The following is a 26,785-nucleotide window of genomic DNA, read 5'->3' on the forward strand; positions in this document are numbered from 1 at the left end:
AGTGTCCCTGAGTTCCATCCACAGTACAAAAAAAAAAAAAATGGTTTGTAAATTCCTTCCATCATATTTATCAGAGAAGTTTATTCAAATAAAGATTCCATGCATGCCTAGCATGCCCAAGGCCCTGGATTCCATCCCCAACACACACACACATGCATGCCTAGCATGCCCAAGTACCTGGATTCCATCCCCAACACACACACACACACACACTCACACTCACACTCTAGGGATGCATACCAGATATACTGATTTAAAAATCTCTGGTAGTGGGGTCCAGCAATCTGCATTTTAAAGTTCAAATGACCCAGGCAGGCCTGTAATCCAGCGACTCAGGAGGCAGAAGGATCGCAAGTTAGCCAGATCCTGCCTCTAAATATAAAAAGGCCTGTGGCTGAGTATCCTTGGGTTCAATCCCCGGTACCAATAAAAAAAGCTCCAACGAGGTGATTCTTAGACCGAAGTTTGCAGGAATTGACCTCGTGATCTTGGTTTTTTAACTACACCATGCCTCTGTTTTCCCCTTTTGCACCAGAAAGAAAAAAAAAAGAATTACTAATTATCTTGCAAGTTGGTCCCGGTATACCGTTTGTCAGAATTGGGGCTGGGGTTGTGGCTCAGTGCTAAAGCGCTTGCCTAGCAAGTGTGAAACACTGAGCTCGATCCTCAGCACCACATAAAAATAAATAAAGGTATTATGTCCATCTACAACTAAAAAAAAAAAAGGCATCTCTGCTAAGAGGTGATTGAAGGCTCACCCTGAGCTCTCCTCATTCCTGATGAATTCTAAATTCAATCTGCGAAAAGAAAGAGGAAGGGCTTTCGGATATTCAAAGAGTAGCCTCTGAGTTCCAGAGATCACTCATGCCTCCTTAACACCTGGTTTCAGGACGCGTTCGAATAAATAATGTCTCCAGCCGGCAGCCGTCGCGCATCTGGTGACGCAACACGACGTACGCTCCGGCTCCTGTCGCCCGGCTGTCAAGATGGCGGCCCCCAGGACCTGTGGTCTATGGAGTTACTGCGGCCGTGGGTTGTCGCGAGCGAAGCGGAGCTGCGGGCTTCCAGGGCTTCGTAGTTCTTCGCTCTGGGGCCCGCTGGGGGCGCGGCTTTTGTCCCAAGAGAAGCGAGCAACGGAAACACATTTCGGGTTTGAGACTGTGTCGGAAGAGGAGAAGGGGGGCAAAGGTGAAAGGGGCGAGAGGGCGAATGGAGGGATCTGTCAGTCCGCGCTCTGGTTTCTTCTGCTCAACTAAGGATTGATTTAACTCCTGTTAACTCCCGTTCTGTTTTCTGTAAAGTCCTGACATCCAAGGAGTATCCCACTGCCGTACCCGCAGAGCTTAGACGCCAGCCTCCATTTAAGCAGAGTAATTACCACTAAACCATCAATCGACCGTGTAGACATTTCTTCCGATTCTCATTTCAGCTTTCGGATGGTCGGTATTGCTATCCCTATGTTACATATGAGGAAGTCTCGTTATGATGAGATTTAAAGGTTAAGCAAGAAGTTCTCTTAATTTAACAGCTAGTAAGTGACTGAACCAGTGTACATTCCAACCCAGTTTGGTCTGACTTCAGAGGCCACATTTTTAGCCTCTGCTTAAAAGAGAGCCCATTTTTTTTTTTTTTCTAGAAAGAAGAAAAGAAACAATCTTCTTTGTGTCTTGTCTTCCGTATTTGCCAAATAGGAATAGTAGCAACCGTTCTCAGAGTTCCTGCGAATATGAGATTACTTCATACATTAAAGTGCTTTGAACAGATCCTGGCACTTAGTAATGCTCAATTAATGTTAGATATTGTTGAGCAGTTTCTTTATGTTAACACTGTGCCACACATGGGAAAGGAAAAAGGACAGTTTTTAAACTACAACTATTACATTTATTTATAATGAGTAAGGTATTATGCCTATTTTACCGATGGAAAAGGTAAAGTTCTAAAAGGTAAGGTCACTCGGACAATAAGAAAAGAAACCACAGTGGAATTTCCCATCCTTTTAAGGAGTACATTGTATTACCTCTCACCTCACCCTTACTAAATATATAGTTCTACTGGAATTCTTCAGACATTGAATTGAAATTATCATTTATTGCACAGAACTGTAAATGCCCTGAAAGCTAGAACAATGGCTCCTTCATTTTTGTGTCCTTAGTACCTGATGCACATTAAAAACTTCATAACTATTCGTGAAGTGGAATAAGAGGACCCAAGTAAAATGATAGTGAACATTTATTGAGGGTCTGAAACATTTTAAGTACTTTAATTGTGATAAATATTGTCCTATGAGGTAGAATTGATAGCCTAGCTTTATAAATGAAGAAACTGTGAAACAAAGATATCAAGTCACTTCCCCAAGATTCTACTAATAAGTGGCAGAATGGGATTTGAATTTAGGTGCATCGCTCCCAAAGCATGTGCTCTTACCCATTGTTTAATAGCAATAATAACAATACCTAGCTTCTGTATTGTTCTTTACAATGTATAATCAATATTTCCCAGGGCTGAGGTTGTAGCTCTGTGTTAGAGTGCTTGCCTTGCGTGTGTGAGGCACTGAGTTCGATCCTTAGCACCACATAAATAAATACAAAAAGGTATTCTGTCCATCTACAACTAAAAACAAAAATTTTTTAAAAATTATTTCCCACAACAGCACACAAGGGAAGACTTACAATCCGAACTAAATATGCATTCCAAACTGGGACTTGAGGTTGAAGTACAGGCAGACTTCATCTTATGTAGTCATATAAGACTTTAAAAATAGCCACTAAGCTGAAATCATGCATAATGATCTTAATAACTGATGGAGAAATTACAATTATTTCATAATATTTAAAAATTGTTGAGCCTGGCTATGTACAGTGGTGCATGCCTATAATCCCAGCTCAGGAAGCTGAAGCAGGAGGATAGTGAGTTCAAAGCCTCAGCAACTTATCCAGGTGCTATGCCACTCAGTGAGACCCTGTCTCTAAATAAAATACAAAAAGGGCTGGGGATGTGTTTCAGTGGTTGAGTGCCCCTGAGTTCAATCCCTGGTACAAAAAAAAAAAAGCAAAAAAAAAAAAAAACTATAGCCTGGAAGCATAGTTCAGTGGCAGAGCATGCTCTGCCCCATTTGTTCAATTCCCAGAAACAACCCTCCCCCCAAAAATTTAACATTTGTGTCAGTGATAAAGGTATAAGGAAATTAAAAAAACAATAGAGCTAATATTTATTTAGTACTCTGTAATTTAAAATTAAGCTGAGAGCAATGGCACCTGCCAGTAACCCCAGCTACTCAGGAACTTGAGACAGGAGTATCATAAGTTTGAGGCCAATCTGGGCAATTTAGTAATACCCTGTGCAAAAATAAAAAATAAAAATAAAAGGACTGGGGATACAGCTCAATGGTAGAGTGCCCCTGGATTCAATCCCAGTACTAAAAAAATAATAATTGATTTAGTTTTAATTTAACTAATGTAATTAACTGTGTATCTTGAGTTCCTCCATTAGCAAGAGTGTCAACATGGTCATGTATTTCTCCCAAGACACCACTGAAATTTGATTCCAATTTCAGTTCCACCTTTATCACTCCATTTCCATGTGGCCTTTCATTTTTGTCTTTTTAAATTTTTTGGCAGTAATGGAGCTAGAACCCAGGGTTGCTCTACCACCCAAGTACATCCTCAGCCCTTTTCATTTTATTTTGAGATAAAGAGTCTTGCTAAATTTCTGAGGCTATCCTTGAACTTGTGATCCTTCCACCTCAGCCTCCCCAGTACTGGGATTACAGGCATGTGATACCACAGCTGGTTTTGTTTTGTTTTATGGTGCTGGGTATCAAACCCAGGACCTTATACATGCTGGGCAAGTTCTCCACGACTGATCTACCTGAACAGTCCTGTGAATTTTTGTTTGTTTGTTTTTTTTAAATTTATTTAATTGTAGATAGACACAATATCTTTATTTTATTTATTTATTTTTATGTGGTGCTGAGGATCAAACCCTGTTCCTCACCCGTGCAAGGCGAGCACTCTACCTCTGAGCTATAATGCCAGCCCCTACACTTTCATTATTTATTTATTTAGTTAGTTAGTTGTTGATGGACCTTTATTTTATTCATTTATTTTTATGTGGAGCTGAGAATCAAATCCAATGCCTGACACACGCTAGGCAAGCGCTCTACCACTGAGCCACAACCCAAGCCCTGCACTTTTATTTTTGATGCCCAGTTATTTCTTTCATGTATCCAGTTATGCCACATAGGTTTATTACTGAGAGACAAGAGGCTTTGCTGTGTTAGAACTGAAGAACTGATTCAAAGTGGCAAGTCACCTGTCTGTGCAAGAAGTGATACAATTGGTCACTGATAATAATGCATATCTGTTATTTACATGATAATTACTGGATTGAAGAACTCTGCTAGTGAAGTTTGTACTTCATGCAGTTCCAGCTAATATACCATTGTATTTGAATGGTGATGTTGGGGGATTGGCAACAATAACAACAATAACTGAAATTCATGCAAGCATAGTTATACTTCACGAGTTGAACCCTGTTGGCTCTCAGTTACCCCAAAATATGCTCCAAAGAAAACAGCAAGATTGGAGATTACAAAATTGAGAATAAACATTCAAGATTCATTTAGAGGTGCCGGGCGTGGTAGCACACACCTGTAACTCCAGTGACTCAGGAGGCTGAGGCAGAAGGATCCCACGTTCAAAGGAAGGCTCAACAACTTAGCAAGGCCCTAAGAAACTTCATAAAATCCTGTCTCAAAATAAAATATAAAAAGGATTGGGGATGTGACTTAGTGTTAAGCACCCCTGGGTTCAATCCATAGTACAAAAATAAAAAAACCAGATTCAGTAAAAGGGAGACTCCAGTCTGATTCAGCAGAGGACAGTAATGTTTTCCATGTATGCATTACATTTCATCTGAGGAACTCAAAGCATCTCTTCTTCATTATCTAATTCAGCATCATAGTTAGAGAGGCAGGGAGCTAACACTGATATTCTCATTTTATGGGCAGAGAAACTAGAGTGCAAAGAAATTAAATGTACCTTTAAAGGGACACTGTTCTGAGTGTTTGGATAGTAGGTTCCTCTCTCTGGCTATCCTAGATTCCACATTCTGTCTTGATCCTATGCAAGAAATTCATGATGATCTACAGTGTGACTTGGACTTGATTCACATCCTGTTATCCATCTACCCACCAAATTGTTCCTCAAGTTCTTCATGATGCAGACAGGAGATGAGTGGAGGTCTTCCCATCCTTTAATCATACATCTATCTAACTTTTTTTTTGTCTTATTATAATAGCAATTAGAAAAATTCCAATTCCTGTGCTAGGGATGTGGCCCAAAGATATAGTGTTTGCCTAGCATGCATGAGATGGATGAGGCCCTGGGTTCAATCCCCAGCATAGCAAAAAAAGAAAACAAAATAAAAAGGAAGAAGAAAGAAAAATTTCAAATCCCTTAGCCCCATCCTCTAAGAAACAAATACCTGTTTGGCACCAAATAGGTACATAGTGTTATTATAAGATAGTAGTTCTAGATAGAGATAACTAGCTGGATGTGGTGGCACACACCTGTGATCCCAGAGAGTTGGGAGGCTTAGGCAGGAGGATCGCAAGTTCCAGGTCAGCCTCAGCAACTTAGTGAGACCCTGTCTCAAAACAAAAAGTAAAGGGGCTGGGGATGTAGCTCAGTGGTAAAGCACCCCTGAGTTCCATCCCTAGCACCAAAGAAAGAAAAGAAAAAAAAAAAAAATAAGACAGCAAAAAAGAAATTGATTTCTTCAAAGAAGTACTTTCAAGCCTCCTTATAAAGAGGTAATGTTAAGGTGGGATTTAGGTTTTGTTTTTGATACTAGGGATTTAACCCATGGGCATCTTATCACTGAGGGTACACACCTGCTCCTTTTATTTTTTATTTATTTTTTGGTACCAGAGATTGAACCTAGGGACAGTCAACCACTGAGCCACATCCCCAGCCATTTTTTTTTTTTATTTAGAGGCAGGGTCTCATTGAGTTCCTTAGGGCCTTGCTAAATTGCTGAGGCAGTCTTTGAACTGGTGATCCTCCTGCCTCAGCTCCCAAGCCACTGCAATTTCAGGTGTGTGCTACTGCACCTGGCTATTTTTTATATTAACACAGGTTCTCACTAAGTTACTGAGGATCTCACTAAATTGCTAAGGTTTGCCTTGAAATTGCAATCCTCTTGCCTTAGCTTCCCAAATCACTGGGATTACAAATGTGCACCACCACACCCAGCTTAAGGTATAGATTTGGGCATCAAGCACTATGATTTAACTTCACCTTTCAAAGACAGGCAATTTCAGGGGAGTGGGAGAAGCTTCCTCTTTTCCAGTTAAGATTTTCTCAAGTTAATCCTACTAATAGCTATTGTGTGTTTCTCCCATATCAGTCTATCAGGTGTTTGAAAGTGTGGCCAAGAAGTATGATGTAATGAATGATATGATGAGTCTTGGTATCCATCGTGTTTGGAAGGATTTGTTACTCAGGAAGATGCACCCACTACCTGGGACCCAACTGCTCGATGTTGCTGGAGGCACAGGTAATATTGGATTTGGTGTCCTTAGGTACCATTGAGCATGTGTTGTGGAAATTAGCTTCTCTTATCAGACTAATTCACCTACTGTTTTAGCCAGCTTTTTCGCCACCATGATATTAAAACACCCACCAGAACAATTGTAGAAGAGGAAAAGTTTATTTGGGGCTCATGGTTCCAGAGATCTTAATCCATAGAAGTCCAGCTCCGTTCCTTGGAGCTCTAGGTGAGGGGGAACATCATGGCAGGAGACTGTGGCAGAGGGAAGTAGCCCACAGGATGGTCAGGAAGCAGAGAGAGAGAGAGACTCCAATGGCCAGATACAAATATATACCCCAAAGTTACGCCCTAATTCCCACCTCCTCCAACCGCACCCTTCCACTTCAGTTACCACTCTAATCCCTATCAAGGGATTAATTCAGTGATTGGGTTAAGACTCTTACAATCTAATCATTTCTCTGAACCTTCTTACATCGTCTCACATATGAGCTTTTGAGGGATACCACATCTAAACCATAATACCTGCCATTAGGCTGAAGGTGGTAACTGAAAATCTGAATACTTAAAGTGTCTGAGAATGGTTTGCAAAAATATTAGTCAAAAGCAGCTTTAAACTGGGCACAGTGGCACACACTTATAATCCCAGCTACTGAGGAGGCTGAGACAGAAGGATTGCAAGTTCAAGGCCAGCTGGGGCAATTTAGTTAAGACCCTGTCTCAAAAAAACAGTAAAGGCTGGGGGTCTAGCTCAGTGATAGACCATATGCCTAGCACGTTGGAGGTCCTGGGTTCAATCCCCAGTACTGGAAAAAAAAGAGAGAGAGAGAGCAGTTTTGTGCCTGTCACTTTTCTTTGAAAATAAAAAAAAAAGTAGAAAAGTAAAATGACCAATTTTTTATTCCAGACACTTTTCCCATCTAAATGATGACAGGTTAATCTTTCTCTTTTTTTCTGGTACGTGGGTCAGAACCCAGGACCTTGAACATACTGAGCCAGTGCTCTACCTCTGAGCTATACCCGGACCTGTTATTTTCTTTTTAGCCCTCAACCCACTTTTCCTCCCCATTCGGGGGGAAAGCCTTTTATCACATTGCTTAAGCTTTCTAGGTAGCCCTTTCTGCCTAATCACATCAGTTGTCAAAAGCTAAATTGTTGTGCACGGTCCTTTGTAATTGTTGCACATTGGGCATCTGGGGAGAAAAATGTCCAGGGTTTCTAAAACACATGTTGATGACTAGCATGCAGTAAGGCCACAGGTTTGATCCCTAGCATTGCAAAGTAGAAATCTAGTACAATTTAAATGGTTATTATACTGAATTGTTTAGGGAATAATGACAGGGGGGAAAATCTGCACATACTCAGCACAGTCAAAACCATCATAGGCCTACTATATTTTGTTAATTTTGGTTTTGGGTACTGGGGATTGAACCCTGTGCTCATGCATGATGGGTAAGCACTGTACCACTCAGCTGTGTCCCACCCTAGGCAGAGTCCCACAGAGTCACACAGAATTGCCCAGGCTATCTCTCTAACTTGCTGTCCTCCTGCCTCAGTCTCCTTAGTTAGGATTGCAAGTGTGTACTACCACATCCAGTGTTAACTGCATTTTTTTGGTACTAGGGCTTGAACTCAAGGGGACTCTGTCACTGAACTACATATCCAACCCTTTTTACTTTTTCATTTTAAGACAGGGTCTCACTAAGTAGCCCTAGCTGGCTTCAAAATTATAGTCCACCCAGCCACAACTTCCCCAGTCACTGGGATTACAGGCATGCACCACTGTACCTGACTCTTACCTGCATTTTTTTTTTTTTTTAAAGAATTTAACCTTAACCAGGCCCAGTGACACAGACCTATAATCCCAGCAGCTCAGGAGGCTAAGGTAGGAGGATTTTGAGTCCAAAGCCAGCCTTATCAATTTAGCAAGGCCCTAAGTAACACAGCAAGGCCCTGTCTCTAAATAAAGTATAAAAAAGGGCTGGGGAGCCAGGTGCAGTGGCATATACCTGTAATATCAGCAGCTTGGGAGGCTGAGGCAGGAGGATCTCGAGTTCAAAGCCAGCCTCAGCAGTGGTGAGGCACTAAGCAATACAGTGAGACCCTGTCTCTAAATAAAATACAAAAGAGTACAAAATAGGGCTAGGGATGTGACTCAGTGGTTGAGTGCCCCTGAGTTCAATCCCCCATACCTCCCCTGAAAAAAGAGAAATAATTTAACCTTTGTTTTATTTATTTGTGCTTATGTGGTGCTGTGGATTGACCCAGTGCTTCACCCATGCTAGGCAAATGCTCTGAGCTACAACCCCAGCCCTCTAACTGCATTTTTTTTTTTTTTTTTTTTTTTTGGGTGCTGGGGATCGAACCCAGGGCCTTGTGCTTGCAAGGCAAGCACTCTACCGACTGAGCTATCTCCCAGCCCCTAACTGCATTTTTTTAAAAATATTTTTTAGTTGTCAGTGAACCTGTATTTTATTTATTTACATGCAGTGCTGAGAATCGAACCCAGTGCCTCACACATGCTGGACAAGTGCCCTACCACTGAGCCACACCCCAGCCCTTTAACTGCATTTTTTTTTTTTTTTTTTTTTTTTTTTTTTTTGGGTACCAGGAATTGAACTCAGGGCCACTCAATCACTGGGGTTACAGCCTCCCAAGCCACAGGGGGTTACAGATGTGTGCCACCATGCCTGACTAACTGTATTTTTGATCCATGGTTGATTCAGTCTTTGGATGCAGAATCTGCAAATACAGAAGGCCATTTGTATATACTTAGTTTCTGTTATAAAAACTATTTTATGGGCCAGGTGTGGTGGTGCACACCTGTAATCCCAGCGACTCAGGAGACTGAGGCAAGAGGATCACAGGTTCAGAGCCAGCTTCAGCAATTTAGTGAGGCCCTATCTCAAAATGAAAAATAAAAAGAACTGGGAATGTGGTTCAGTGTTTAAGTGTCCCTATGTTCAATCCCCAGTACCAAAAAATATAAAAATAAAAAGGGCTGGGGATGTAACTCACAAAACAAAAGTTGTTTGAAGAAAAGGTTACCATTGAAAAAAATAGAAACTTCTATTTCATGCACTCATTCGTTCCTTTTGTTACTCCCTTTGGGTTTAGGAAATGCTTTTTTTTTTTTCTGTTTCTGTTTGTATCTTTCCTCCCGTTGGCTTCCCACAGGTGACATTGCATTCCGGTTCCTTAATTATGTTCAGGCACAGCATCAAGGAAAGCAGAAGAAGCAGTTAAGGGCCCAACAAAATTTATCCTGGGAAGAAATTGCCAAAAAGTACCAGAATGAAGAGGATTCTTTGGGTGGTTCCCTTGTCATGGTTTGTGACATCAACAGAGAGATGCTAAAGGTTGGAAAGCAGAAAGCCTTTGACCGAGGATATAAAGCTGGTGAGTCCTACAGAAAGTTGACACAAAGTATGTTTATAGAATTAAGTGGATTACATAAAACATTGAAATGCTTTTTTAAAAAAATATAATATACTATTTTATTTTTTTCACATTTTTTTGTTGGTGCATATTGGTGAAAGTTGTTGTTACATATTCATACTGAAATGCCTTTTTTTCCCCCTCCAATTTTTTGGTATTAGGGATTTAACCCAGGGACACTCTACCACAGAACTACACCCCCAACCCTTTTTATTTTTCATTTTCAAACAGGGTCTTACTAAGTTGCCAAGGCTGGCCTCCAATTTGTGATACTCCCATGTCAGCCTCCTAAGTTCCTGGGATTACAGGCATGTGCCACCGCACCCGGTTCTTCAAATGCTTTTTATTCCAGGTTTCAGAAACTTGTAGTTAGGAGGGAGTTGAAAATCATTTGTGTGACTGATTCCACCTTAATATGGCATTATATACTTTATACATTTATTTGCACAACCCACTGAGCTAAATGATCAGCCCTATGTGACAGGGAATATAACCAGAGCCCAAAAGGGTTAAGGTTGTTACTCAAGTCACAAAACTTAGTGGCATATCCTAAATTGGAGCTGAATCTTTGGCTCTCAGCTCTTGGACCCTAAAATGGAAGTTTTGCTTCCAATTCTCAGCAGCTCCAGGATGACCTCAGCATATCATTCCTATTCTTGATTCATTCCATTCCCTATCAGTAGTAGGATGGTGGCTTGATTTATGTGGAACATGAGCAAACTGTTCAGATTTCCTGTGAAGACAGAACTTGCCCTTCAACCTCAAGGTCTACACTTAGTTAGCCCCTTCCCTACTAGTAATTCATTCCCTCCCTCAGCTTCAAGCAAGACCAAGTTCTTTCCTGACAGCCCCCAGGCCATGACTGAACACTTTGAAGTGTCCAGGGCCTGCACATTTCCCAAGTGGAACTCTTTTTGTGGTGCTAGGGATTGAACCCAGGGCCTTTTGCATGAGAGGCAAGCACTCTACCAAGTAGTCCCCAAGCAGGACTCTTAACAGCTATCTTTGCTTCAGATATCCCTACTGGGTAGACTGAGACCTCATCACAGCTGCATCAAGGTCTAAAGACTTTTTCCTGCTTCATCTTGCTATCTCACCTTTTAACTTCCCTAAATAGTCCCCCGTGCCACCACCAGAAAAGCAAAAAATGAAAACAGATCTTTTTACTCTTTCTTCTGTTTGGATATCTATTTCTCAGAGGTCACAGTGACCCAGAGAAACATCCATAAAGTACTCCTCAAACTTTCTTACTTTAGCATATACCTGTAATCCCAGCAATTTAGGAGGCTAAGACAGGAGGATTACAAATTCAAGGCCAGCCTCAGCAACTTAGCAAGATCTTGTCTCAATATAAAAAATAAAAAGAGCTAGAGATGAGCCTGGCGCAGTGGTGTGCACGTGTAATCCCAGTGGCTCAGGAGGCTGAGGCAGAAAGATTGCAAGTTCAAAACCAGTCTCAACAATTTAGTGAGCTCCTAAGCAACTTAGTGAGACCCTGTCTATCCCCAGTAACAAAAAGACACAAAAGGACTAGGGATATATCTCAGTGGTAGAATGTCCCTGGTTTCAGTCCCTAGCACCAGAACAACAGCTTCTTTACTTTAGTAGACCAGGTAAGTTGGTGACTGCAGGATCCCACTGCAAGCTCAAAATGGAGCAGCTGGGCTGCAGCATGAAATATAAATTTTAGGGGAGCTGGGGGTGTAGCTCAGTGGTAGAGCATATGCTAGGCTGGGTACAATCCCAGCACTGCAACAAACCAAAAAAAAAAAAAACATAAATTTTACATTTGCCTTTCCATTTATTTTAATATTTTGAAGTGTTTCTGCCCCCAGTTTTTTCAAATTGGTAGCTGTACCCTGTCGACCCAGCTTTTCAGGGCCACTGCACTGCCCTCTTCTCAGCTGGCCAGGCACTGCAGGCAGCCACAGAGAGGCAATAGTATGCAACAAAGAAGAGAGTCCCTCAAGTCAACATCAGCACTTGTCCCTTCCCCTCCCCCACCCTGAGTGTCTGTGGTTATTTTAGCCCAATTCTTCTTCCTCCTTCTCCTTCCGCCTCCAGAAGGAGCTGCCTAAACGAACTGTAGCCCACTTGGCCCCCAAGATGAAGGACTCTTTTGTTAACCATCCACACTAACCAGAAGGCAGACAGTCACTAGTGTTTTTAGACAAAGGCACTGTTTTCTAACTCCTACTGATAACCATGTTCCTGTCTCTCTGGTGTTCACCCATAAGGAATGGAGAACGAAGATATTGAAATGAGAGGTAACATTCCATTTATGGAATCATCTCTTCAGTAGTAGCTTGCCCTTTAGGCTCCCCTAACAGCCAAGACAAATGCACTGCAAAGGAATGGTTTCTTTCCTTTTTGTTTTAGTAATATCCAATAATGCTTTTGCAAAACATTTCATGCAAAAACAAGTTGAAGCTAAGGAAGGGGATCTTAGGAGTTATTTAACAGATGTAAAAGTTAATATTGAAGGAAATTTTATATGTCTAATACTATTTTTTTAACCTTTATTTTATTTTTATTTACTAAGGATCAAACCCAGTGCCTCACACATGCTAGGCAAGCACTCTACCACTGATCTAAAGCCCTAACCCCTATCTAATACTATTATATATTTTATAGGTACATATACATATATTGTGTACATGTGTGTGTGTGTGCATGTTCTCACCCATGCACACCCTGGGGAGCAAATTCAATCCCTGGCACCAAAAAAAAAAAAGCTCCTGGGCTGGGGTCATGCGTAGCGCAGTGGTAGAGCATTTGCCTAGCACGTGTGAGGCACTGGGTTCGATCCTTAGTACTACATAAAATAAATAAATAAAATAAAAGTATTGTGTCCATCTACAACTAAAAAAAAAAGTTTTGAAAAAAGTTCTAGCTCTAGTTAGATATTGCTTATTTGTTTTCTGGATGGTTTGTTTTCACTTGATTTCCTCTAGCCCTCTTTTTATATTTTATGTGTGATTGGATACAAGATGAAAAGGACAAAATTATAACAGTTTGATTAAAAGATCTCTTTTTTTTTTTCTTTTTGTGGTACTGGGGATTGAACCCAGGGTCTGTGTTTACAAGGTAAGCACTCTACCAACTGAGCTATCTCCTCAGCCTTAAAAGATCTTAATTGGTGTCATTTGCAATTCTGTACTTGGGCAACACTTCATTCCATAAAAGAGAATTAGAGGTTAATTTTTTTATTGTTGTTTTATTGTTTTTTTGTGGTACTGGGATTATACTCAGGGGAGCTCTACCACCAAGCCATATCTGGGGACTGGGTCCTTTTTATTTTTTATTTTGAGACAGAATCTTGATAAATTGCCCAGGCTGTCCTCAAATTTGTGATCTTCCTGCTTCAGACTCCCTAGTAGCTGGGATTGCAGGCATGCACCACCCTGCCTGGCAGGATGTTGGTTTCATAAACAGATAAAGGCTAAAGAAAGTAGAAATGAGTACAAAAAGTAGATTGGTTATTTCAGAGTTACTTTTCACTAGACTCAGTAGCTTACATCTGTAATACCGGGGACTTCAGAGGCTGAGGTAGGAGGATCAAAAGGTCAAACCAGCCCCAGCAACTTAGCAAGGCCCTGTTTTAAAATACAAAATAAAAAGGCTAGGGATATGACTCTGTGGTTCAGTGGTTAAGCACCCCTGAGTCCAATTCACAGTTTAAAAAAATATATATATACATATATTTTTTGTATATTTATATACATACACATATATATATTTATATATACATATAAATTATATATGTATATAAATTAATATGTTATAAATATATATACGTATATATATAAATATATATGTATATTTATATATATATACATATATATATATATATATATATATAGTGCTAGGAGGTAGCTCAATGGTAAAGCACTCCTGGGTTCAATCCCCAGTACCACAAAGTTACTTTCTTTGTAACTGAGGTTGGCCTTGAACTTGCCATCCTCCTGAATCAGCCTCTCAAATTGCTGGGATTATAGGTATGCACCATAGTGCCCAACTGAAGTTACTCTACTTGTAAAATGAGGCCAAAGCAATAGAAAAATGACTGATCAACATCAGATTACTTCAGATTATTTCTTTGTTAGGATTAAAGTCAGAGAAAACTTCATGACCATGCTGATTGAAACTAGACTGTTGGAGCCAGGCACTATTGTACACACCTGTAGTACCAGTGACTTGGGAAGCTGAGGCAGAGGGATTGCGAGATGGAGGTCAGCCTCAGCAACTTAGTGAGGCCCTAAGCAGTTAAAATCCTGTCTCAAAATTACAAAAAAAAAAAAAAGAAGGAGCCAGGCATGTAATGCCTGTAATTCCAGCATCATGGGAGGCTGAGGCAGGGGGATTGTGAGTTCAAAGCCCACCTCAGCAACTTAGAGAGCCCTAAGCAACTCAGCAAGACCCTGTCTCTAAGAAAAATATTAAAAAGGGCTGGAGATGTGACTCAGTAGTAAAGTGCCGCTGGATTCAATTCCCAGTCCCAAAAGAACAAAACAAAACTAGACTGTATGAGAAATTTGGCTGTTATTTTTCATTTCTCCCGGTTTCTCAGAAGGTCAGATAAACAGCTTATTTTCAGCTTGGTGATGTAGAACTTTAGTGTGAGTGACTCCATTTTTATTTTTAGACTGGTCCATTGGGACTTAGTGCAGGAACTCCAAAATAATATCATCCTGTAATTTTTATTTAATGGTGTTAAAGTCAAATCGTGTCCTTAGAGGAGATAGGGTGCTTCTGAATTCAGGACCATGCTTGGGGTCTAGACACTTTCTCTATGACTCCAATAGAACCAATACAGTCATTCTTCAATAGCCACAAAGAATTTGTTTTAAGAACTCCCTCTGATATCATAATCTGCAGATGCTCAAACCCCCTTGTTGCACAGACTCTACATATCCTCCTAAGTTGCTGAGGTGGCTCTGAACTCAACAGTCCTCCTGTCTCAGCCTCCTGAGCCCTTGGGATCACACGAATGTTCCACTGTGCCCAGCTCCATATCTTTTTGTTTCCCCAGTACCAGGAATTGAGCACAGGGATACTTAACCACTGTGCCACATCCCCAGCCAATTTTATTTTTTATTTTGAGACAGGGGCTCACTAAATTGCTTAGTGCTTCACTAAGTCTTAGTACCTTGCCAAATTGCTGAGTCTGACTTTGAACTTGTGATCCATCTGCCTCAGTCTCTTGAGGTGCTGGGATTACAGGCATGTGCCACCATACCTGGCTTCCTCCTATATACTTTATAGCATCTTTGAATTACTTATAATACCTAATATGATGAGAATTATTGTTATACAGTATTGTTTTGGAAATGACAAGAAGAGGGTCTGTACATGTTCAATACATAGAGAATTTTTTTTCAAACATATTCTTTTCCCCTTTTTTTGGTGCGTGGGATTGAACCTAGGCCTTATGCATGCTCAGCATGTGCTCTACTGCTGAGCGCCACCTCCGGCTCCTTCTATTTTTTTTTTTTGGTACCAGGGATTGAACCCAGAGGCACTTAACCACTGAACCACATCCCCAACCTGTTTTTAAATTTTTTTATATTGAGACAGGGTCTCCCTAAATTGCTCAGTGCCTCACTAAGTCTTGCTAAGTTGCTGAGGCTGGCTTTGAACTTGTGATCCTTCTGCCTCAGCCTCCGAGGCCCTTGGGGATTATAGGCATATGCCACCACACCTGGCCCCTCCAAATAGTTTTGATCTGAGTTTGGTTGAATGATTGGATGGGGAACCTGTGGATCGGGAAGCCAACTATATAACTATGCTAAATTCTGTAGAGTAACTAATTTAATAGTTGCAATAACTCTATGAAATTTGTACTATTATTAACTCCATTTTATAAATGAAACAACTGAAATGAAGTAGTTTATTCAAGAATGTACCACTAGGGGCTGGGGTTGTAGTTCAGTGGTGGAGCGCTTACCTAGTAGGTGTGAGGCCGTCGGTTCGATTCTCAGCACCACATATAAATAAAATAAAGGTCCATTGACAACTAAAAAAAATAAAAATAAAAAAAGAATGTAGCACTAGGGCCAGGAGTGGTGGCACATGCAATACCAGCAACTTAGAAGGAGGATTGCAAGTTTGAGATCAGCCTCAGCAATTTAGCAAGACCCTTGGCAACTTAGTGAGACCCTATCTCAAAATAAAACATAGAAAGGACTAGGGCTGTAGCTCATTTGTACAGTGCCCCTAAATCTAACCCCCAGTTCCAAATATAAATACACACAGCTAAAGCTGAAAGTAAGGATCAATGATAGATGCTTGATTAGCATGCTTGAGGCTCTGAGTTGGATGCCCAGCACTACAAAAAAGAGAATATACAACTAATGACAAATCTGGTATTAGAGTCCAAGCAGTCTAACCTTAGGAGCAGGACTCTTAACCACATGTTCTACCCAGAACTCTTAGTTGGATACAATTGTTTGAGGGTGAAGCTGGATATGTGGTAGAACACTTTGCCTAGCATGTGTGAGTTCAATCCTTAGCATGGTTTTTTAAAAATAATTGCTGAGGGTAGACATAACTAAGTAAACATCAAGTCATACTCTGAAACCCTAGGAGGAGGAACTAAGATCCTGCTAAACTACAAGGATACCAGTTTCAAGTGTTTAAGATAGAGCCGAACATGGGGGCACATGCCCATAGTTATAGCGGATTTTCGAGGCTAAGGCAGGAGGATCACAAATTCAAGGCCAGCCTGGGCAACTTAGGGAGACCCTATCTCAAATTAAAAACTAAGCCTGGGGGTATAGCTCAGTGATAAAACAGCCCTGGGTTCAATCCCCAGGCCAAAACAAAAACAAAAACAAAAAAAAAAACAAAAAATCTTCTTAAGATTGAAGGACCGTGAAGACAATGGCCAGAATCAAATGGAGAAAGCAGGTTTTGTAGTGTTTTCCGACATCACTTCTGACCCCAGATGTGTGGTGTGTTCCAAACACCAAGCAGTTCTTTAGTTTGCTGATACCTAGTAGGTGTCCAACAACTCAATTCAGTTCAGTTCTGACAGTACCAAGTTTGTATCATACTCCACAGGTTTAAGGGCCCAGTACCCCAAGATTGCTTCCATTTCAGATGCTAGTCATAAATTGGCTAGCCTAGGCTACTCACAATTCTGCCTGGCAGACTACAAATTCCTCAGGTTCAGTAATTCACTGGGTGCAGGGGAGATAGCTACCCAAACTGAGACACAAAACTGATTTTATCTTCCAGGACTTGCATGGGTACTGGGAGATGCTGAAGAACTGCCCTTTGATGATGACAAGTTTGATGTTTACACCATTGCCTTTGGGATCCGGAATGTCACACACATTGATCGGGTATGGATGCCTGCATTCTGAGCTTGTGTGACTCTCAGAATATCAGTTCTTACCAGGCAAAATGGTGCATGCCTGTAATTCCAGAAACTCTGGAGGCTGAGGCAGGAGCATTGCAGGTCCAAGGCCAGCATGGGCAATTTAAAGAGCCCTGTTTCAAAATTTTAAAGAATAGAAAGGACTGGAGATGTAGTTCAGTGGTAGAACGCCCCTGGGTTTAATCTCCGGTACTGAAGGAAGATAAAAAAGAACATCAGTTCTCCTGGCGTGCATCCACAGCAAGTGAGGGAAGAGATTCTACTCTGGGTTCAGCACTTGAGTGGTGTGAATATTTTAAGCTTAGAGGCTACTTCCTTAAAATTGCCAGTTTTCATAGTGCATGGTGGTGCACACTTGTAATCCCAGCAGGAGGCTGAGGCAGGAGGATCACAAGTTCAAAGCCAGCCTTGGCAACTCAGGCCCTAAGCAACTTAGTGAGACCCTGTCCCAAAATTTGGAAAAGGACTGGGGATATGGCTCAGTGGTTAAGTGCCCCCTGAGTTCAATCCCCAGTACAAAAAAAAAAAGCCAATTTACCTAGTCATAAAATTGAAAAGGACAAAAATCACAGAGCAGCTCCCATAGAAGTATTCGTTGCTTGGGTTGATATTTACGTCTTTGGGATGGTTAGTCTTGCCCTGGCATTTCATCTGTTTCTTCTCGCTTTAAGAAACTATCTGAGCTTACAGAAGATCAGAGGTGTGGTCAGAGACTGACACTGAAAAATACACTTAGGTACTACTTTGGCAGAAGGTAGATCCATAGATCCATGGTTCCTCTACAGGGAGAATGGAATGTCCATCTCTTAATCTGATTCAGTTCTTCTTTATTTCTATTTTAACATTTTGTTCAAAACATTTACTAGCTGAGTATAGTAGTGCATGCCTGTAATCCTAGCAATTTGGGAGGCTGAGGCAGGAGAATTATAAATTCAAGGCAAGCCTTAGCATCTTTTGCAAAATCTTTAGCAATTTGGCAAGACCCTATCTCAAAATCAAAAATTAAAAGGACTGGGGATATAGCTCAGTCTTAAAGTGTCCCTAGGTTCAATTCCCAGTACAAGAAAAAAAGTGATGTGTGTATGTGATTTTTATATTATAAATAATAAATGTTTATTATAAATAACACATATACTAATATATAGATATATTAAAATATATAGGTAACATAGTATCTATATATTTTTCCACATTAATACATAAAGAACACTGGTTCCTCCTATTTGTTTGTTTTGTACTGATGATTGAACCCAGGGGTGCTTCACCATTGAGCTACATTCCCAATCTTGTGTGTGTATATATATATATATATATATATATATATATACATATATATATATATGTATATATATATATATATATTTTTTTTTTTTTTTTTTTTTTAGACAGGTTCTTGCTAAATTGTCGAGGCTGGCCTCAACCTTGCCGTTATCCTGCCTTAGCCTTCTGAGTTGCTGGGATTACAGGCATGTGCCACTGTGCCCAATCCTATTTTTTATTTTTTATTTATATTTTTATTTATTTTTGGGGGTGATACTGGGGTTTGAACTCAGGAGCAGTCAGCCATTGAACCACATCTCCAGACCTACTTTGTATTTTATTTAGAGACAGGGTCTCACAGAGTTGCTTAGTGCCTCACTTTTACTGAGGCTGACTTTGAACTCTTGGTCCTCTTTTTCAGCCTCCTGAACCGCTGGGATTACAGGTGTGCACCACTGTCACTGACTCTTATTTTTTATTTTGAGACAGGGTCTTGCTAAGTTGCTGAGAGCCTTGCTAAGTTGATAAGGCTGGCCTGAGACTTGGAATCCTCCTGCCTTAACCTCCCAAGTTATTGGGGGTACAGTCATACACCACCAGGACTGGCTGATTTCTCCTTTTTAAAATAGCTGAATAGATTCCTTTTGTGTCGCTATTCCCTAATTTAATTAGGCTCTCATTAATGGCTAATTTAAAATGCTTCTAATCATGTGCTGTTCAAATAGCAAATTACCCATATACCTGTCATTTCCACAGCAGAAGCATTCTGTAAGATAGATTACTTAAAGTAAAATTGTTATATTGAAGAGGATATCCAGCCAGGTGGATGGTACACACCTGTAATCCCAATGACTCAGGAGACTGAGGCAGGAGGATCACAGTTTAGAGGTCAGCTTTAGCAATTTAGCAAGACCCCATCTCAAAATCTAAAATAAAAAGGACTGGGGATGTAGCTCAGTGATGGAGTGATGGAGTGCTCCTTTGTTCAATCTCCAGTACCAAAAAAAAAAAAAGAGAATATCCATTGATTTTGATCCCTAATTCTAAACTTGCTCTTCATGGAGTTTTACCAATCTGTGGTCAGTAACCTTCTCTAGTTATGGGCAGCATTTAGGATATGTAGGATTATCTCTGCTGTTATCATTGTCCAACTGAGAATAAATAAGGGATTTGTAGGAATTAACATTTATAATGCCTGCAAAGCTAATGATGTCTCAGCCACATGGAACTGAGTGAGATTATTGAAGTGTGTGTCCTATTCTTGTCTTTCATAGGCTCTCCAAGAAGCCCATCGGGTCCTGAAACCAGGAGGGAGGTTTCTTTGTCTGGAGTTTAGCCAAGTGAACAACCCCCTCATATCCAGGTAGGTATTAATAACAGAGCTTTATCTTCATTGTCTATTCAAAGGGTTTCCCACCCCAAAAGGTATAGAAAATAGCCAGTAAGCTATAATGATAAAAGTATATTTTTAGAGTACCAGAGGCCCTGAAAGACCTCAGAGGTCAGCTAGTTGTGAGTGACAATATTTAGGCCAGAAGAATCTCAAACCAGTATCCAGAGATCCAAGGTGGCCCACATTATATATTTCGTTTGACTCATATGGTATTTTAAGAAATTGACTCAAAAATATGGAAATTTTATGCCAGGCATAGTGGTGCATGCCTGTAACCTCAGCAATTCAGGAGGCAGGAGCAATTCTGAGGCAGGAGGATTGCTAGTTCAAGGATAGCCTCAGCAACTTAGCGAAGCCCTAAGCAACTTCGTAAGACTTGTCTCAAAATTTAAAAAAATAAAATAAAAAGGGCTAGGGAGGGGTTTGGGTTGTAGCTCATTGGAAAAGCTTTTGCCTAGCCTGTGTGAGGCACTGGGTTCAATCCTGAATACCACAGAAAATAAAAAAATAAAATAAAAGTATTGTCCACCTATAACTTAAACAAACAAATAAACAAAAAAAAGCGGGGGCAGTGGGGAGATGGCTCAGTGGTAAAGCACCCCTGGGTTAAATCCCTAGTACCAAAGTTGGAGGCCAGCCCCAGCAACTTAGTGAGACCCTGTCTCCCAGTAAAAAATTTTAAAAAGGACTGAGAATGTTGCTCAATAGTAAAGTGCCCCCTGAAACAATCTCACAATCTCCAGTTCAAAATTTAAATTTAAAAAATGAAAGTTTAATGTGACAATCAGGAGTTCAGCTTCTCTTGGGAAATCAGCTGCCTTGTGGCAACCCTGGTAGGCCCGTCTTCCCACATGCAGTAGTCAGAGCTGAGTATTCACTGCCTCTTCTCGCTTTTATGGTGCTTCCTAACTGAACCTAGTCACTATACCTCACCTCTTGGTCTTACACCTGACCCACTTTGCTTAATTTTTTGAGAAAAAGGAAAAAGAAATTGTATTTTTTGCTAGCAAAGAAGAAACACAGGGGACTCCTATCCCAGAGTTTGTAATTCTCCCCTACTTCCCTTATTTCAGGTATTTGCTTGATCCCCTATAGACATTAGAGGACTTGTGATCTGAGTCTGACTTGCTTTTTTTTTTTTTTTTTTTTTTTTTTTTGGTTAGTACCAAAAAAAGATTGAACCACTTTATCTCTGAGCTACATCCCCAGTGCCCCTCCCCGTGCCCTCTTTTTTTCTTTAGAGACAGGGTCTTGCGAAGTTCTGAGGGCCTCACTATGTCGCTGAGGCTGATCTTGAACTGGAGATCCTTCTGTATCAGCCTCCTGAGTTGCTGGGATTACATGCGTGAGCCACACCCCTGACTCCATACACCCCCACAGAACCTTGCTTCAAGGGAAGAATTCAGGGCACTTTTTTCTCTTTTTTAAAAGAATTTTTGATGGAGGGTCCAAGGAATGAACCCCAAGCATGTTCTACTCTTAATCTCTCGCCTTTTTTGTTTGCTTAGGCTTTATGATCTGTATAGCTTTCAGGTCATTCCTGTACTAGGAGAGGTCGTTGCAGGAGATTGGAAGTCCTATCAGTACCTTGTAGAGAGCATCCGAAAGTTCCCATCTCAGGTACAGTATTTCTGTAGCTTACAACAAAAGCCTGAAGTTGAAATCCAGATAATTCTTGCTGTGCCTTTCCTTCTGTTTTAGGAAGCATTCAAGGAGATGATAGAAGATGCAGGTTTTCAGAAGGTGACTTACGAAAGCCTAACTTCAGGCATTGTGGCCATTCATTCTGGCTTCAAACTTTAACTCCTTTTCTATCCTGGAACATGAACCAGTCATACCTGTTAAAACCTGGAGCTGAAGGATAATCTGGCCTATGAGGAAGCAGCTGAGCATCTCCTCTTAAGGATAAGCACCTTGGACTCAAGTTCTGAGTCGACCAGTCTCAAAATGGAAGAAACAAATTCTGTCATTTTTTGCAGCTTTCATTAGAAGCTGCTCAGGCCTTCTCTCAAAGGCATTGGTCTGTTTTCTGGTTCAACTCCTGCCAACTTCTCTTAGCTGTGCATTGTTGGGTTCAGGTAAAACCAGCACTGGGCGCTAAAGCAGAGTTTTAAGGCACCTTTGTAGCTTTCTAACAGTGCTGCCTCCTGGAGGAATAATGGATCATTTGAACCCAATGATGATATGAGTCAGAAAACTTAATTGCACCTCAATCACCTTTCAGCCTAGGACTGAATCTGGGGCCAGCAGCCAAAGCCCAAGTCAGAGGGCTAATAATCAATACTCAAATTTTGGGCTGGGGGTATATAGCTCAGTGGTAGATTATGTGCTTGGCACTTGTAAGACCCTGAGCTCTATGCTCAGCATTCCCACCCCCCACCTTCACCCCCACCTCCAAAATTAAAAAAAAAAAAAAAAACAACCCACCTTGAATTGTATGCTGAACCAGTAAATGAGTTTACAATTTGGGTGATTAGGAAAATACATTTTTTTATAATTCTTTCAATCCTCTTCTACCAAAAGCCACTATTGTATACTCAGTGTCTGTCAGAAAGGAAAGGACTCAGCCTGGTGTGATGGCACACACCCGTAATCCCAGCTACTCAGGAGCCTGAGGCAGGAGGATGGCGAGTTTGAAGCCAGCCTGGGCAACTTGGTGAGACCACATCTCAAAATAAATACAAAACAAGCCTGACATCGGGGCATACATCTGTAATCCCATCAACTTGGAACACTGAGGCAAGAGGATTGCCTGGGCAACTTAGCTGTAAAAAGTAAAAAGGGCTGAGAATGTGGCTCGGTGGTAAAGTGCCCCAGGGTTTAATCCCCACTACTAGTAAAGAAAGAAAGAATAAAACAACAGGGCTAGGGGTGTACCTCATTGGTAGAGCACACAAGAAGCCCTGGTTCACAAAAACAAAAAACAAAAAATAAAATCATTCACTACTGAATCCTTGTTGATATATTAAATATACTAGCAAAGTTCTATTTTCATGTCTTATAAATGTATTCTTGGTCCAAATACATTTGAAGAAAGGGCTTTATAGAAAAAAAAAAAAAAAAAAAAAAGTTCGAAAACTATTTATGTAGCCTAACCCCCCACTGCAGTACTCTGGGAGGGATCCGAATAGAGCTCATCTACTTACTACAGTTCATTGTTTGTTAAAAGAGGCCATAAAAACTGGGCACACATCGTATTGACTCCAAAGACTTAGGCAGGAAGGTCACCACTTTAAGGCCATACTACGCAACTTAGCAAGACCATGTCTCAAAAAAAAAAAGGGGGGAGGGGGGAGGCCAGAAATATATTTTTGTGTGAATCCCTTGGGGCTCATAAATGTGATGACTGGGTGTTCACAATATTGTGAGGCGCACCTCCCCTGTTTCCTCATGGGCACATTACCCATCTGACATGACAAAATATTTAGAGCTTGAAGCTTAAGGCTAGGAGGCCTTGCTAAGAAAAAACAAGACCAGCTGGCCATGGTGGCACATACCTGTAATCCCAGTGGCTCAGGAGGCTGAGGCAGGAGGATTGCAAGCAAGTTCAAAGCAAGCCTCAGCAACTTAGTGAGGTGCTAAGCAATTTAGCAAAACCCTGGGGATGTAGATCATAGATGTCTTACAGACCTTTCATCTTCTAGATCTCAGTCTGAAACAAAAAGCTTTATCTCATGTGCAAATTATGTAGGAAACCTAGAAGTCAAGATTATTCTTGAAATTTCTCAAGATAGGTATGGGTTATCTCAGCTCTAGTTTTCTTGGTGTGGTTTTAGGGTTTGAACCCAGGGCACTTTACCACAAACAAAATCCCTAACCCTTTTTTAAAATTTTGAAACAGTGACTAAGGTGCTGTGGCTGTGGAAGTTGGGATTTCCTGCTTCAGCTTCCAGAGTGCCTGAGATTGCAATTGCACATGCACCACCCAGACCCACGTTTTCCCCTGCTACCTACAAAAGCCAAGTCTCAAAGCCTTGGCACTCAGACACACACCCGTAATTAAGGCAACTTGGGAGGTTGAAGTTGGAGGATCCAAGTTCTAGGCCAGTGTCAGCAACTTAGTGAGAGCTTGTCTAAAAAAAAAAAAAAAAAAAAAAAAAATGAGGATGAGACTCTGGTAGAGCACCCAAGTTCAATCCCTGGTATCAAAAAATAAAGCTATATCTCTCATATATGCTTTTCTTCATAAGACTATAGTCTCCATAAAACTGGGAGGAAACCTTTGATAGTTACTTGTTTTGGTACTGGGAATGGAAACCAGGGGCATTCATCTCTAAGCTACATTCCTAATCCTTTTTGAGATAGGGTGACCCTAAATTGCAGAGGCTGACCTTGAACTTGCAACCCTCCTGCCTCGGCCTCCCAAGTCACTGGGATTACAAATGTGCATCATACCTGGCAATGGTTACTTGTCCACAACTTTGAGCTTATCAAAAAGTTTCAGGGGGGGGTGGGAGGGGTGGGGGGAAGGGAAAAAATAACAGAATGAATCAAACAACATTGCTCTATGTAAATTTATAATTACACAAATGGTATGCCTTTACGCCATGTACAAACAGAGAAACAACATGTATCCCATTTGTTTACAATTAAAAAAACAAAAAAAAAGTTTCAGGGGCTGGATAGGTCAGTCAGTAGAGTGCTTGCCTTATAAGCACCAGGCCCTGGGTTCGATCCCCAGCACCCAAAAAAAAAGTTTCAATTCACATTTGTTAAAGTTTGACTACAGCTAGTTAAAACACAGTTGAGTACAGAAAGTTTAAAATTCCTGCAAGGGCTTTATTTTTTTACAAGTATTTTGTATTTTTTTAATTGTTGATGGTCCTTGATTTTATTCATTTTTATGCGGTGTGAGGCCAATGCTTTACCACTGAGCCACAACCTCAGCCTTTATTAAATAAACATGAAGGATGACTGCTCAGAAACTTTTCTTTTCCCTTTTTAAGACCACCTTCCAGAGCTGGGGATGTAGCTTAACAGAAGAATGCTTACCTAGTATATGCCAAGCCCTGGGTTCAAATTCCAGCAAAAATAGACTACCTTCTAGCCAGGCAGGGTGGCACGTGTGTTAATCCCAGCTACCTGGGAGGCTGAGGCATGAGGGTCCCAAATTCAAGGAGGGGCTGGACCATTTAATAAGACCCTGTCTCAAAGAGCTGGGGATATAGCCCAGTGGTAGAATGCACTTGTCATCAGTCCCTGGTACCATCAAAACCAAATCAAACCAACTTCTATCGTTAAGCATAGCCTTTGAGGGCATAGGGTAGGGGCAGGGGGATAGCCTACAGTCTAGCAATACAGTTCATTTCCCAACTCTGCTACGAGATATTCCCATTTTACAGTCATAGAAAGCTTAAAGAAGGCTGAGTACAGTGGCACATGCCTGTAATCCTAGCTTGGAGGCCAACCTCAGCCATTTAGCGAGACTGTCTCAAAAAATAGAATGCTGGAGATGTAGCTGTTGTCAAGTGCCCCGGGGTTCAATCCCCGGTACCCAACCCAAAAAAATGAAAAAAAAAAAAAAAAACCTTAAAAGGAACACCGTGCATCCATCCATCAGCACCACTGGGGCCTGAAGCCCAGAATATTCTATAGCAATACTTTTGAAAGAATACTATGCTTAAATGCCATTTCTTCGGATTAGGACTAAGACAATCTCAAACTTCTCTGCCATGCATTTAACATGCACAGTTGTTGCAGGATGGATGAGAAGACTCAGTACCCTAATGGGTGGTTCCATAGAAACAACTTTGAAGACTCTCACCAACCTCATCTTCAACCTTGTTATTTGAATAAATTGTACTTCACACACACACACATATACATCTCCAACAGATTTATTTTTAAAGGAATGGATTGAGAGAAAAAAACATGGGGCACAGAAGTATGGAATAGAAAATAAATACAAATGTAAGCTGTTTTGCTAATTGTTTTATAACCACAACAAACTAGTACAGAGAATTCCCTGTACAAAACACAATAAATGTTCAAAGATCAAGCTGTTCCCTTAGCAAGGCTAAAGATTTCAGTCTCTGGTATTTGGAATTTAGGCTGCAGTCCTTATTTTTGGATGGATCACTGGGTGTGTGGCACAGTCCATGCTTTTAACCAGATTTGAACAGAAGAATGGCCACCTGGCCCAGGTAGAAGTAGATGAAGTGTTTGGTTTCGTGTGTCACATAACTACCGAAGTTCCTCCCCACAATGCAGTGCCAGGTGGGGTTGTACTTCTTGTCAAACTCCTGGGAAAAAAGAAAGAAAGAAAGAAAGAAAAAAAACTAGCATTTTAGTTCTAAACCAGAACCTGTAGGAGCAGAAAGTAGGAACAACGGCATCTGCAAATTCTTAGAATGAAAGAATGAATGTTCTCTAGCTCCAATTCGCCCACATAGTCCATTAATGCAAACATGCTTGCAGTCTGAGCTGAGATGGGAATGGGAGCTGAGGCGGCCAAAGTCAGAAAGGTCAGCCTCAAAGACAGGGTGCTTTGTCATAATGGTGATTACACCTTCCTATCTTCTATGATATTCTTAACTCATTGACAGCAGGTGACATCAACAGTTGTAGTTTATTATATTCGTCTGGATAAACAGAACTAAATTGTCCTCCCACTATATGTCATGCCTCAAAAAAAAAAAAACCAAAAACCTTGAAAATTGAGCCAGTTTCACATCACAAGGATCTGAACTGCACGCCTGCACTACTATAAACAAGACTGCCAAAGGACAAAGCTTCAATTAGCAACTAGACCAAACAAGTATAGA

General features: G+C 40.9%; 2 protein-coding genes across 6 annotated transcripts in view; one reads left to right on the forward strand and one right to left on the reverse strand.

Moving 5' to 3' along the window:
* The first annotated feature begins 956 nt into the window (after positions 1–956).
* COQ5 (coenzyme Q5, methyltransferase) lies at positions 957–26,171 on the forward strand. 4 transcript variants are annotated; one of them, XM_079151426.1, is made up of 8 exons: positions 970–1,188; positions 6,409–6,558; positions 9,727–9,948; positions 17,227–17,333; positions 19,903–19,991; positions 21,530–21,641; positions 21,723–21,764; positions 25,713–25,940. In XM_079151426.1, exons 1-8 carry the CDS (start codon positions 987–989, stop codon positions 25,728–25,730), a joined length of 942 nt encoding a protein of 313 aa, XP_079007552.1. In that variant the 5' UTR covers positions 970–986; the 3' UTR covers positions 25,731–25,940. The 4 variants fall into 4 exon arrangements, with proteins under 4 accessions (XP_079007554.1, XP_079007552.1, XP_079007551.1 ...); XM_079151428.1 differs by lacking the exon at positions 25,713–25,940 and having other exon boundaries at positions 957–1,188; positions 21,723–23,108; XM_079151425.1 differs by lacking the exon at positions 25,713–25,940 and having other exon boundaries at positions 21,548–21,641; positions 21,723–23,108.
* The window catches only part of DYNLL1 (dynein light chain LC8-type 1), a 31,779-nt gene continuing 30,931 nt past the window's right edge, over positions 25,938–26,785 (reverse strand). For both annotated transcript variants that reach the window (XM_079151471.1, XM_079151470.1), the window contains exon 3: positions 25,938–26,263. In XM_079151471.1, coding sequence (XP_079007597.1) covers positions 26,126–26,263 — 138 coding nt within the window. In that variant the 3' untranslated portion in view covers positions 25,938–26,125. The remainder of the gene's footprint in view (positions 26,264–26,785) is intronic.

This window comes from Sciurus vulgaris, assembly GCF_902686455.1.
Source record: "Sciurus vulgaris genome assembly, chromosome: 8".
Taxonomy (NCBI): Eukaryota; Metazoa; Chordata; class Mammalia; order Rodentia; family Sciuridae; genus Sciurus; species Sciurus vulgaris.

Bases quoted from the DNA above. Each gene is read 5' to 3' on its own strand.
- COQ5 (XM_079151428.1), top strand. From the start codon at position 987: ATGGCGGCCCCCAGGACCTGTGGTCTATGGAGTTACTGCGGCCGTGGG. The intron at 17,334-19,902 runs GTATGGATGCCT...TGTCTTTCATAG, and splicing joins ATGTCACACACATTGATCGG to GCTCTCCAAGAAGCCCATCG. The intron at 19,992-21,529 runs GTAGGTATTAAT...TTGTTTGCTTAG, and splicing joins AACAACCCCCTCATATCCAG to GCTTTATGATCTGTATAGCT.